At 38.9% G+C, this 13,934-nt stretch overlaps 1 protein-coding gene across 2 annotated transcripts in view; it reads left to right on the top strand.

Annotated features, from left to right (window-relative positions):
* PAK2 (p21 (RAC1) activated kinase 2) overlaps positions 1 to 9,358 on the top strand; it is a 92,912-nt gene extending 83,554 nt beyond the window's left edge. For both annotated transcript variants that reach the window (XM_046001668.1, XM_046001669.1), the window contains exons 14-15: positions 6,276 to 6,413; positions 6,866 to 9,358. In XM_046001668.1, coding sequence (XP_045857624.1) covers positions 6,276 to 6,413; positions 6,866 to 6,952 — 225 coding nt within the window. In that variant the 3' untranslated portion in view covers positions 6,953 to 9,358. The remainder of the gene's footprint in view (positions 1 to 6,275; positions 6,414 to 6,865) is intronic.
* Positions 9,359 to 13,934: the final 4,576 nt, after the last annotated feature.

The raw sequence follows: 13,934 nt of genomic DNA on the forward strand, positions 1-13,934 counted from the left end.
AAGGAGAAGGATTTTTTGAAAGTCTGAGGAGACCAAGTTGGCTAGAGTTTACAAGACAGAGAGCAGGAGAGGAGAAAGTCTCATAGAAGATTCTGGAATCTACAGAGTCCCCTTGAGCATCCAGCAGATAGTGGTGCATCTGTGTGAAGAATCTACCCAAGGTCAAGGGTATACCCATATAAGATTGAAGAAAACAGTGCTTGGTGCTCATACATAAGCTGGGAATAGTGCCTGCTTCTGTCAGCCGCAGTGGAAAATCTTGTCATACACAGGATATTGAATAGAAGACTCAAAAGAGGCTTGCTTCACTGGTGGGAAATAATCACCCCTAGACAACCTGCTGCTATAGTCCTAGCTAACCCATCTGAAAAACGAGACCTGAAGAGATCCCAGGTAACTTGTGTTGCAGAACAAAACTCAAGAATACTTATAGGAATATGGAAATATCCAGCATCCAACAAGCACATAAATATGCAGTCAGAGTTTATCAGACAGACAGAAGAGCAGGAAAGCACAATCCGTGATGAGAAAACCCATTGCAGCAGACCAGAACTGACAGAAGAGCACACAAAGTCATTAAAGCAGTTTTTGTAACTGCATTTCACATGTTAAGGGTAGTGGCATTTGGAGCGAATAGAGACAGAAATGAAATTTTTAAAAAGATGAAAAATAGCAATAGTGAGACAACTTCAGGTGTTCTAATATATGTGTAACCAAGTTTGGTGGGGGGGAATCAAGACTTCTGCAGCCAGCGAATATCTTTTAAAAACTGAGGTGAAATAAAGATTTTTCTAGACACAGACATTGAAAGCATTTATTATCAGCAGATCTACAGTATAAGAAATACTAAAGGAGGGGCGCCTGGGTGCCTTAGTGAGTTAAGCCTCTGCTTTCGGCTCGGGTCATGATCTCAGGGTTCTGGGATCGAGCCCCACATCGGGCTCTCTGCTCAGCAGGGAGTCTGCTTCCCCCTCTCTCTCTGCCTGCCTCTCTGCCTACTTGTGATCTCTTTCTCTGTCAAGAAAATAAATAAAATCTTTTAAAAAAAAAAATACTAAAGAAAGTCTTTCAAGCAGAAAGAAAATGGTAATAGCGCTCTACAAAAAGAATCGAAGAGTGCTAAAAATAGTAACTTTGTGAGTAAATATATAAGATTTTTTCCTTATGTAAATATCTTTAAAAGATAAAACTTCACATGAAAAAAAAATTTACGTGAAAGTAATAATGGAGGGGGAGGAAAAGAACGTAGATAAAAGTAAAATGACAAAAGCATAAAGCTGAGGGGGAGAACCATACAATTGATGCAGTCTGTGGGAAGTGCTGTAATAATGCAATGGTTGTGAATGGAAAGATACATGCTCTCACTTCTTCAGCAAGCCCTAAAATAATGAATTACACCTGATAAAATTCAGCTAAGGAGATAAGATCCTAAGTCATACTGAATTAAAGAGGAGAGCTCACACTGATGAGTTCATGAAAGGGGCAAGGGCCAACTGAAAGAGCTCTAGTGGCCAAAGATGCAGCAGTATAAAGTAGTATGGGATAGTAACCCGCAGTATGTTTATGTGTCCGTGCTGATATAAGTGAGTAAATAGGTAAGTGGGGCAGAAGGGACAAATCTCAGGAGAAGAACTCCAAATAATTTATGTGGATGTTCCCCCTTAAGGCAGATAGAGCACAGGGGCGCCTGGGTGGCTCAGTGGGTTAAAGCCTCTGCCTTTAGCTCAGGTCATGATCCCAGGGTCCTGGGATCGAGCCCCGCATCGGGCTCTCTGCTTGGCAGGGAGCCTGCTTCCTCCTCTCTCTCTCTGCCTGCCTCACTCCCTACTTGTGATCTCTATCTGTCAAATAAATAAAATCTTAAAAAAAAAAAAAGCAGATAGAGCACAACTCCCCACTCCTTAAGTATAGACGGCACATAGTGATTTTCTTCTGAAGAACAGAGTATAAAAAGTGGAGAAAAGAGTAACTTAGCAAAAGAGAAACCTGACAAGCACAGACCTCAGATAAGGTCAACATACAGTCATAAATTAATTTGGTAGTATGTACTTTTGATATGATGCAGTGAAAATGGCACTCTTTAACTGTGATCTTCCTTCCCAAAGCCCATATTCAAAGTCTGTAATCACAAGGAAAGCATCAAATTCCAGTATCGGGCATTCTACAGTATAAAAACTGACCAGTACTCCTCCACACTGTCAAAGTCATCAAAAGCAAAGCGAAGAAATTGTCACTGCCAAGAGGAGCTAAGGAGATATGAGTGTCCTGAAACAGAGAGCAGAGAGTGGGAGAGTGAGTGAAACGGGGAAATATGTCGTAGGAATGCTGGACATCCTACGGGCCTGTTAATAACGAGGTGAATGATGCCAGTCATTAGGAATGTATCTTTTTCTTCCACTGTCCTTAGCTGTACAGGTACAGGCAAGGGTAAGCAGTTTTAATGTGTAGCAAAGTGAATACTGTGAAGTGCAAGAGGATCAGAGGCGTTTATGATGAACACTGGAAGATCAGTGGGGTTTAGGTTTAGCAGAGTCAAGGGATTGCTGGTTTGGGGGGTGCCCAGAGTGAAAAAAGTAGGAGGTAAAGAGCAGCTGTATTTTCAGGCTTGTGGTCATGAGTACTGATGGTGAGGCACAGGCTGTGACCATGGGCTTGTGTGGCTGAGGGAGGCTGGAGGACAAAAGCATGGGAGAAGATGAGGGCAAGGAACTCTCACCAGCCTCTCAAGCTGTTGAAATCCCTCGGAGTTATGAGTACTGTTAGAGACAATGACAACAGTGTTTGGTAGATGTGGTGGATATGAGTCTGCAAGCCCGGGAGTTCTGGAGGACAGGGTAGGTATCTCAGGCAATGAGAAGCCACAAGGACCCTCCTACTCTAGGTGCAGTGGCGCAAAGTCCGGGAGGGAACGGTGACCCCTAGAGATTGCTATGGATGAGGCAGGCCTTAGTAGATGAGGGCTTAGAGGAAGAGTGGTTTAGAGGAGGGGTAGGGCAATGGTACAGAAAAAATGAAGGCAGAAAGGGGAGTGTGCAGCGCTAGATGGGCGTTAGAGTGCAGATAGCGAGGAAATGGGCACACTCACATCCTGACGGTTTGAGCGTCAGTATCCCTTTTTTTATGGCATTTTGGTTATACTGCAGAAATGTGAAATAATTCAGGAAAAAATAGGCGACCTTGGGTTTGGCAGTGTTTTTAGTTCAAAAAGCATGATCCATCCATGAGAGAATAAATTGGACTAAATTAAAATTGGAATCATCCTGGCTAGCTCAGTTGGAGGAGTGTGCAACTGTTGATCTTGGGGTCGTGAGTTCAAGCCCCATGTCAGGTATAGAGATTACTTAAATAAAACTAAAAAAAAAAAATGGTAATCTTCCTTTCTGAGAAAGACACTATTAAGAGAATAGAAAGACAAGTCACAGACTGGGAGAAAATATTTGCAAAACACCCACCTGCTAATCAGATGCTATCCAAAATATGTAAAGAGCTCTTTAAACTTCAACAATGAGAAAATAACCTAATGTAAGAATGGATAAAAGATCTCAACAGACAATTAAAGAAGATAACACAGATGGGTTCCTGGTTGGCTCAGTCGGTAGAGCAAGAGTACGACTCTTGATCCTGGGGTCATGAGTTCAGGCTCCTTGTTGGGCATGGAGATTACTTAAATAAATATTAAAAGAGAAAAAGAAGATACAGATGGCAAATAAGCATATAATAAGGTGCTCAACATCATGCAGTTAGGGAACTGCAAAATTTTAAAAAACAGTAAGATACACACCTATTAGAATGGCCTGAAAAAATTTTTTTAAGATTTTATTTATTTATATGAAAGAGCATGAGAGGGGACTGGTCAGAGGGGAAACCAGACTCCCCGCAGAGCAGGGAGCCTGATATGGGAGTCAATCCCACGACTCCAGGATCATGACCTGAGCCAAAGGCAGTTGCTTAACTAACAGCCACCCAGGCTCCCCAAGCCTAAGAATTTTTAATGGCAGTACCAAATGCTGGTTAGAATGCAGAGCAATAGCAACTCACATTTCCTTGCCGGTGGAAATGGAATATGGTACAGCCACTTCAGAAGACGTTTTGGCAGTTTCTCACAAAACTAAACATGCTCCTAACATGCAGTTCACAGTTGTGCCCCTTATTATTTACCTAAATGAGTTGGAAATTGATGTTCACAAAAAAACCTACACACAAATGTTTATAGCATCTTTATTCGTAATTGCCTCAAATCAGAATAACCAGCCAAGATGTGAAGTACATAAATATACTTTATTTAAAAAGAGTGAGTGTATAAATAGACTGTGGTACATTCATACGGTACAGTGTTATTCCATGACATTAAAAAGATAAAAAACAAAAACGGCAAAAAGACATGGAAGAACCTGAAATGCATATTGCTTAGTGAACAAATCCAGCCTAGCACAGCTACATACTGTATGACTCCAGTTATAGAGACTAAAAAAGATCAGTCGTACTCTCTAAAATAAATCTTAAAAAAAAAAAAAAGTGGGAGGGGGTAGCTGGGTGGCACAGTCGGTTAAGCCTCTGACTCTTGGTTTTGGCCCAGGTCACGATCTCATGATCATGAGATCAAGCCCAGCGTTGGGCTCCACACTGAACATGGAGTCTGCTTCAGATTCCCTCTCCCTCCCCCTCTCCCTCTGCCCCTCCTGCTCATGTTCTCTCTTCTCTAAAATAAGTACGTATGTCTTTGGGGCGGGGGGGGGGGGGGAATTCAGTGGTTACCAGGTGTTTATGGGGGTGGGGCGGGGAAGATGAATGGGTGGAGCATAAGGGATTTTTAGGGCAGTGAAATTGTACTGTATGATATTATAATGTCAGAAACATGACAGTATGCATTAGTCAAAATCCTTAGGACTATACAACACGAAGTGTGAACTCCAGTGTAAACCAGAGACTTGTTTAATGAAGGTGTACCAGAGACCCTTAACTCTGCAGGACAAACTGAAGGTTGCTGGAGGGGAGGTGGATGAGTAGGGAAATGGGTTAAATGGGTGATGGGTATTAAGGAGGACACTTGTGATGAATATTGGGCGTTACATGAAAGTGATGAATCAGTAAATTCTATTCCTGAAACCAATATTCACATGATATGTTAACTAACTAGAGTTTAAATAAGAACTTGAAACAGACAAAAAGGTTTAAAAATAAGAGTGTAGGGGTACCTGGGGTGGCTCAGTCGGTTGAGCGACCAACTCTTGGTTCCTGCTCAGGTTGTGGGATGGAGCCCTGTGTCTGGCTCCTGGCTCCGTGGGGAGTCTGCTTGGGATTCTCTCTCCTCTGTCCCTCCCCCTGCTAGCTCGCTCTTACTCTCAAAATAAATAAATAAAGATAGCGTAATAAAAATAAAAGTGTATCGTTAGTGGTTCATCACTTGTAACCAGTGTACCATATTAAGGTAAGGAGCCTCTCCCATTATCAGCATTCCTCACCAGCGGGTACATTTCTTACATTTGGAGAACCTACGTTGGCACATCATTATCACCCAGAGTCTGCAGATTGCATTAGGGTTCACTCTTGGGTATTATACAGTTCTGTGGGTTTGGTCAAATATATAATGAACAACATATATCCATTATCATAAGAGAGTGTTTTCACTGCCCTAAAAATCCCCTGTTCTGCCTGTGTCATGTATAGCTATATAGATATAGCTAGTTTTAAAAGAGGAGGGAGTTCTGAATCACAAAATTCTGCTCCTGAGACTAGTATTGCACTATATGTTAACTAACTAGAATGTAAATAAAAACTTGTTTTGAAATCTGGTGTGACTTGGAATAAAATCTTGAGAAAGGCAAATGGATGCTGTATGTCAGTAGTGTGATTGTGCTTATTTTTCTTTGTACCCCTATGTATTATAGTTCTTTTATCAACATGTATTGCATTTATAACCCCTCCCCAAAAAGGTAAAGATAATTTCTGCAAAAAAATTAGGGGAATGTAACATCTAAAAGTACAGGGAAAAGAACTACTACAAATGGGCAGAAATAATACTACACCTCAATTTATTATTTCTGGTGACTGTCTTTAAAGAAGTAAAAGATCCGGGGTGCCTGGCTGGCGCAGTCAGTGGAGTGTACAACTCTAGATCTCAGGATCGTGAGTTTGAGCCCCACATTGGGTGTAGAGATTACTTTAAAAAATCTCTCTAAAAAATTGAAGAAGTGAAAGATCCATAAACTTTTTATAAAGTGCTGTCTCTTTGTTATGCTACCTTAAGTATGTCAGCAATACTCTTCTATTTTTAGGCCTTGTACCTGATAGCAACTAATGGAACTCCAGAACTTCAGAATCCAGAGAAACTTTCCCCAATATTTCGGGATTTCTTAAACCGTTGTTTGGAGATGGATGTGGAGAAAAGGGGTTCGGCCAAAGAATTGTTACAGGTGAATTTGGAAGTAAACTATTTTGGGATAAAGTTGATTTTTTTGAGTAACCAACAAAGTTTACATAGGACTAATAACATTTCACTCTTCATTTTATCACCAGCAGCGTGGCAGTTGATGTAGTTTAGGATTTTATCTGTTGGGAATAAAATAGCTATAATACTGAAATCAAATACACGAGTTTTTGCATATTGTCACTTCTCAGACAAGGTCATTTGCTGGCGTGGGTATCTGGGTCATTTAGGTGAGATTTTATAATACTAAATTAACTAAAAGGACTGCTTTCAACTATAAAGTGATATATTGATTATGTTGATTTTATACACATCCTGAAATACATACTTGTTAAATAAATTATAATCCATAAAATAGTCTTTGGGGCTTAATTGAAAGGAAATATTTAGCTTCTAAACTGGTGACACTGATAAGTATTTCCCTTCCTTCTCTGGCAGCATCCCTTCCTGAAACTGGCCAAGCCCTTGTCCAGTCTGACACCACTGATCATGGCAGCTAAAGAAGCAATGAAGAGTAATCGTTAGCATCATTGCCATCGCCTCGTGTTCTTTCTTCCATTTTCTAAAAGAAATCTTTTAATATATGAAAATGATTACTCTTTTGGGGTTTAAAGAAATGGTCTGCATAACATGGAGGAAAAAACAAACTACTACTTCCTGAAGACAGCCAAGAGAAAATTGTGAAACAGAATGACAGCTTTCTATTGACTCCCTTCTTTATAGGGTCCAAAAGGAATTGCAGACTGAATCACTAGCCTTACTTCTTTCAGCAGACTGCCCATCAGGGCCATTTTATAGTGTTTGAGATTTGCATTTTATTTTGCTGACTTCATCATAATAGATCCCATTCATTGTCCCTTTTGGGGAGTATTTTCAATACTTGAATGGCAGATTTGAGTTTTTCAGAGTATTTGTTTCATCTGCTGGTCTTTTCTCTCTTCTTCATAGCCTTCTTCTTCCTTGTCTTGCTCCTTTGAGTTGCTTTGAGAAATTTTTCTTGTGCCTAAATTGAAGGCAGATGTAATAAAAACTATGTAGCTCCTTATATTGGCAAAGGAGCTCAAAATCGGTTAGCTATGTATAGAAGTTAGGACCAGCTTTTACTACATGTAGTATTTCAGTTCCTAATTTGAACTGAAGGAAGGGAAGAAAAATACGTGATTTTTACCTTTTTTAACAAATGTGAAAGAGTCAGTTTTAGAAATTTCCTGGTAGTGAGTTGTTTGGCATTTGTTACATGTATAGAGAGACTAATGATCTATATTTATAACTAAATCATTGAGACAGAAAAAGAATCCCATTCATTATACATCCTTACAATTTTGTTTCTTTTCTGACTGTGTCCTCTCCAGATTGGGCTTCAGGAACCAAAGTGATTTGTTCTTTCTTGTCCAACTTGGGCTTTGTAACTGGTTGCTACCGCTACTTTGCCCTTTCTCCTTTTACCTTCATTTTGGAAATAAGTTTCTGTATATGTTGTAATTTTAGTTTGTTTTTTAATTAACCCTCTCTCATCCTACTCCACCCCTCCTCCTCTGGTAAATAATATAATAACCATTGAATTTTCAGAATTTAAAAGTTAATTTTTTTCCATTTAAAGGAGAAAAATACTTGGAACTAGCAGAAACAAAGTGAGAGGCTAGAACTTCGGTGAGCTCTAAAATAATTAGATAAGATTATATTCATGAAAGAGAAATGACGGTTACATAGAGATGCAGCTTCTGACCAGTAAACTGTAGAGATTGGTTATAAACATTGTTTCCAGCCCATTACCAAGATTTTACTACGTATGAGAACTGAAGTCACTTAAGTACTTGATAAATTCGTGGATTATTTGAGATGTTGAGTTACTTTAGATTTTTTTCAAAAATAAGTGTGTAAAAAAACTGGAGAAGAAAAATGAAATGTGCTTGTTGATAGCAATACTTTCTTTATTTTAAAAATTTGAAGAGGGTCTGTGACCTGTAGCATTAGTTATGAGAGTATCCTTTCTTCTCCACCCCACTTCTGGTCTCTTTTCTCCCTTATATTTTGTTGTTCTGCTTGTGGAAGCGGTGTCATCACTTCTGACATGCCACAAGCCATGTAAGAGAAAAAAAATCTGGTTTGGTTCAGACGGTTTGTTCCCCACCACCACTTTTCATTAACTTCACACCTATTTGCCATCCTGCAGTAGTACAGGTCATGAATAAAAATAATTTTGATATTTTGGATACATTAGGAAAACGAATAGTTTTATTTCCTATCATTTTCATCACATCTATGTTAAGATACAAGGATAGCAGTGGCTGTTTTTTATTGATAATGCAAGAAGGTTTTCATAAAGCTGAGTAAAATAGTGAAACTTGTATCTAGAGCACTTAATGTCTCTGTTTTCAGTTTGATTCTGGATTTCATTCTTCTCTGGATTATTTTGGCCACCTGCACCTATTACTAAATTACAGAAACAGGCTGGTGTATTTCTGATGAAAATCTGCAGTGCCTCTTGAGTTTCCGATTTGAACATTCTATGTCAATAGTTTTTTGGATGGATTACGATAAAGAAGATGCTACCAATGAAATAGAAAACCAACTAGATGCTAAGACTGATCGTCATGATCAACTCTAGAAGGCCCTTCCATACCTATGTCATAAAGACCATGTTCATTGAATACAGTGCCAATGCCCCATTTTTATGCCTGTGACTCAACAAAGGTCTTTTCAGTTTATAGAAGCAGTTTGGGATTTGTATTTACAACAACTTTGAGGGTTACCTGCACGTCCATTGCTGGCAACGGACTTTGTCATTAAAACCTGACTCCTAGGTTAAGGGAGCTACACTGTGGTTTATTCTTTACTTACTTGGATAAACTAACTTGTAATAGAAATATACTTTGGTTAATTCTGAAATGTGTCATTTTCGAACAAAATAATCCTAAAGGCAATATGGAATTGTGATTTATTAGTTAATTTTAAATTAAAATGTTTAGATCTTGTTGAAAGAAAAATTATATCTGAATCAAGATTCATGTTTTTTTAATAACTACCTTTTGTATTCACCCTTTTTGTCATCACTTTAGAATGAAAATTCCCATTTAAATCTAACAGTTACCTTAGTCTCCTCTTGTATTATGAAAACAATATTACTATAATATTTATTGTATTTCAGACTCTCTGGTGGTCTTAAATTTCCTTCTCCTCTTGTTCCTTTTGCTGCTTTTAGGGACAGTTAAAACTGGGAACCATGAAAATAGTGAATATTATATCCTACCTGAGACTAGTAAAAAAGTAGAGCAGTTGTGGTAGCGTAAGAAACCAAAGCTAACACAACTCTTTTTTCATGTGTTGAGTGCCTGGCACATAGTATAAATTCTCTTCCCTTCCACACATAAATATTAAGCTGCTTAAAATGTATCCAGTTACCACCAGTCCTGAATGAACCTGTGCCTTTAATAAGCAATTTAAAACTACCTATGAGTATTTCTTTATAGGGTTCACATAAATACATGTCTGTTTATATATACTGTATTCTAGCCAGAGCAATTTCAAATCTAATTGGGCTGTAGGTATAGCTAGAAAAAAATGGGTGCTTAAAGAATTTGCGTCAGTTTTTTAATCTAAAAATTTAAAATATAATGAGATCCATATCCAGTGAAATGTCAAAAAAAAACCACAACATTGTAGAATTAGGGTTAAAATCCAGATTCATACTCCTTTTGGGTTTTTTATAGTGGAATTTCATCGTTATATAGAATGAAGATTGTCTTCCTTGTTTCCATTGCTTCCATGGTAGGTAAGCTAGACAGTTAAAATCCGTTTTTCCACAGGGTGTGTATATGTGGGTTTGTAAGGGAAAAAAATACACAGAGTTTTTAATCACTGAACACATTTATTGACCACTTTGGCAAAGATACTGTGGTAGCTATTGTGGGAATTACAAGGGAGAATCAAGCACTGGCCTGCCCTTGAGGGAGCTGAAGTCCTTTTCACTCACCATTCTAGAATGTTGCCAAATGAAAGGGAGAAAGAAATGTATAATTCTGTCAGACAAATTTTCATTCTATATTAAGAAAAGCAAAGAATTATATTAAGAATTGGACATCTTTGGTAGGAACGTGTTACCTTTTTTCCCCCTTATTTTGGTAGATAGAAATGGAATTAAGTGAAAGTAGTTTGTCTTTTCTGTTTTGTCTTCAAATTTTATATTGACTTTTATTTTTAATTTAATCCCGTTCAATTATTTAATTGTTACCTTGACATTAACTGCTGTATTTGATGACTTTGTTCAATAATTTTGTTCTTTCAGGGCTAGAAATAAACTTTTTTTTTATGTTCATTTTCCCCTTTCCTAAATTTCAGTTCTTTCTTCAGATCAGAATAGTTTAAAAGAATAAAGATAATGGGTTTTTAAGAAGTATTTTTGATATTTTTAAGAATAAATATTTGTTAAACACGGCACTATTTTTAAGGTATTACAGAGCTCCAATTTAGAAAAGATTCCAGAAATGTATGGGTAGCATGAGCCTTCCCTCTTTTAAATCAGGTTTAGAATACATTTCTTACAAATGTTCTGGTTGTCAGACCCAGAGAAATACTTCTGATCTGTTTAAATACCTCCAGTAACTTGGCCTGAAATTCTAATGCTTACCTTGCTGAGATAATAGGATTTTTTTTTTAATTTTTAAATTCTTTAATTAACGTGTAATGTATTATTAGCCCCGGGGGTACAGGTCTGTGAATCACCAGGTTTACACACTTCACAGCACTCACCATAGCACATACCCTCCCCAGTGTCGATAAACCAACCAACCTCTCCCTACCGCCCCACCACCCCGCAACCCTCAGTTTGTTTTGTGAGATTGAGTCTCTTAACAGTTTGCCTCCCTCCCGATCCCATCGTCTTTCATTTTTTCCTTCCCTACCCCCCAAGCTCCCCACTTTGCCTCTCAAATTCCTTGTATCAGGGAGATCATATGATCATTGTTTTTCTCTGATTGGCTTATTTCACTCAGCATAATACCCTCTAGTTTGTGGCTTTTATTTTTTAATTAGGAAGATATTTTTTATGCTACATTATTTAACAAGTTTTATCTTTCAAAAAGGAGAACGAAGGGAAGTGTCTTTTCAGGCCTAGTTATTTTAGGTTTTTAACAAACCAAAGTACATAGATTATAAATCCAAATAATCTTAAAGAAATTGTAATAAAGAGTGCTGGTTACCAGCTTTAAACTTCCCACTGCCAAGTCCCAACTCCACAGAGGATTCTACTTTTAATGCTGAGCTGTTCTTAGTAGGCATTAATCTTCACATTTCTTTTTTTTTTTTTTTTAAGATTTTATTTACTTGACAGAGAGAGATCACAAGTAGGCAGAGAGAGGGAGGGGAAAGCAGGATCACTGCTGAGCAGGGAGCCCGATGCAGGGCTCCATCCCAGGACCCTGGGATCATGACCCAAGCCGAAAGCAAAGGCTTTAACCCACTGAGCCACCCAGGCGCCCCTAGTCTTCACATTTCAAAATTGTATACTTCCAACAGGTATTTCTCGACACTTCTACAATTTACTTTATCTAGTAATTTCTTATGACAGTTGAGAATTTGGGCACGGTCACACCATCCCATTCTCCCATTTCATTCCATCTAGTCTCCCATTTAAGTGAGGTAGCAATTTGGGGGGGGGGCGCCTAGGTGGCTCAGTTGGTTGAGTGCCCGACTCTTGATCTCAGCTCAAGTCTTGATCTCAGGGTGGAGTGTCCAAGCCCTGCATTGGGCTCCACACTGGGTGTGGAGTCTACTATTTTTTAAAAAGTAACAATATTCAAGTAACCATTTTATTTCTTTTTTTAATATTTATTTGTTTTAGAGAGAGAGGCGTGGGGCGGCAGAGGGAGAGGAAGAGAGAGTCTTAAGCAGACTACTGCTGAGTTCTGAGCCCGTGGCAGGGAGTAGGGGTGTTGATCTTACCACCCCCGAGATTATGACCTGAGCTGAAACCCAAGTCAGAGGCTTAGCTGGCTGAGCCACCCAGGCACCCCAGTAGTCAGCTCACTTAAGTAATTTATTGTCATTACATTAGCATTTCTTTCTTTTCCTGTTGTTAATTGTCTTATCGTTAATTTTCTTACTGATAACTTTCTTATTGTTTCTTTTCAAAGTGTCCTCTGTCCCTGTTAACCAGGTTATCCCAGGCTTGCCACAAAATGGAAAAACCCTCTGAAGACAATTTTCTAACAATTAAATGTCTCAGATAATGACAGTTCCTTTTTCTTTCCTGGAACTTGGCTGGGACTGCAGTGTTGTTCTACAGGCCTTCTACCCCTTCGGCATCTGAAACTCAAGTTCACTTTTCTTCTGAGTTAGAGCCTTTGTTTCTTGGATACGTATTTTCTTGCTTCATTTATTCCCTCGTTTCAAAAAAGGACGTCTTCCACTAATTTCCTAAAAAAGCACATAAAGGTCAAATATTTAAGAATTTGTCAGAAAATTTATTTAATTGATAACACAGGATTTTAGGTTGGAAATTGTCTTCCTTGAGAATTTTAAACTCATTGTCTTATACCTGCCATTGCTGATAGTATGTTGACATGTAACTGTTTTTCAGCCACCTGTTCTGAAATTTTACCATTAAGTGCCTTGGTGAGGGTGTAGATGCTTCTGTTAGCTTTGGGCATAATGCAAGCCATCTTGATAACAGACTCCTTTTCTTCAGTTCTGGGAATTTCTTACATTATTTCTGTAAAAATTGCCATTTTTTTCTCCCGGTTCTTTCTAGAATTCCAGCATTAATCATCTGTTTTCTTTGGCTTTCTCTTCTGCTTTTCCATCTCTTTGCCTTTTGTTTTTTTGTTTGTTTTTGTTTTAGAGAGGAGGGGAGAGAGAGAGAAAGTGAGGAAGGGGCAGAGACAATCTTTTTTTTTTTTTTTTTTTTAAAGATTTTATTTATTTATTTGACACACAGAGAGAGATCATAAGTAGGCAGAGAGGCAGGCAGAGAGAGAGAGGAGGAAGCAGGCTTCCTGCTGAGCAGAGAGCCCGATGCGGGGCTCGATCCCAGGACCCTGAGATCATGACCTGAGCCGAAGGCAGCGGCCCAACCCACTGAGCCACCCAGGCGCCCCAGGGGCAGAGACAATCTTAAGCAGGCTCTATGCCCAGTGCAGAGCCCAGCGTGGAGCCTGAACTCACAACCCCAAGATCATGACCCAAGCTGAAATCAAGAGTCATGCTCAACCAACTGAGCCACCCAGGTACCCCTCTTTGCCTTTTTTTTTTTTTTTTTTTAAGATTTATTTATTTTAGAAAGAGCACGAGTGGAAGGGGATAGATGTTGAGGAGAGAGATTCTGAGGCAGATTCCACACTGAGAGCATGGTGTGGGGCTCGAGCCACATCCGTCTCATGACCCTGAGATCATGACCTGAGCCGAAACCAAGAGTCAGATGCTTAACCAAGTGCACCACCCAGGCACCCTTCAACTATCAGATTTTTAATCTCCAAAAGCTCATTCATGTTTTCTAATCTTCATTTTTGTA

The sequence above is a fragment of the Meles meles genome, chromosome 4, assembly GCF_922984935.1.
Source record: "Meles meles chromosome 4, mMelMel3.1 paternal haplotype, whole genome shotgun sequence".
In the NCBI taxonomy this organism is placed as follows: Eukaryota; Metazoa; Chordata; class Mammalia; order Carnivora; family Mustelidae; genus Meles; species Meles meles.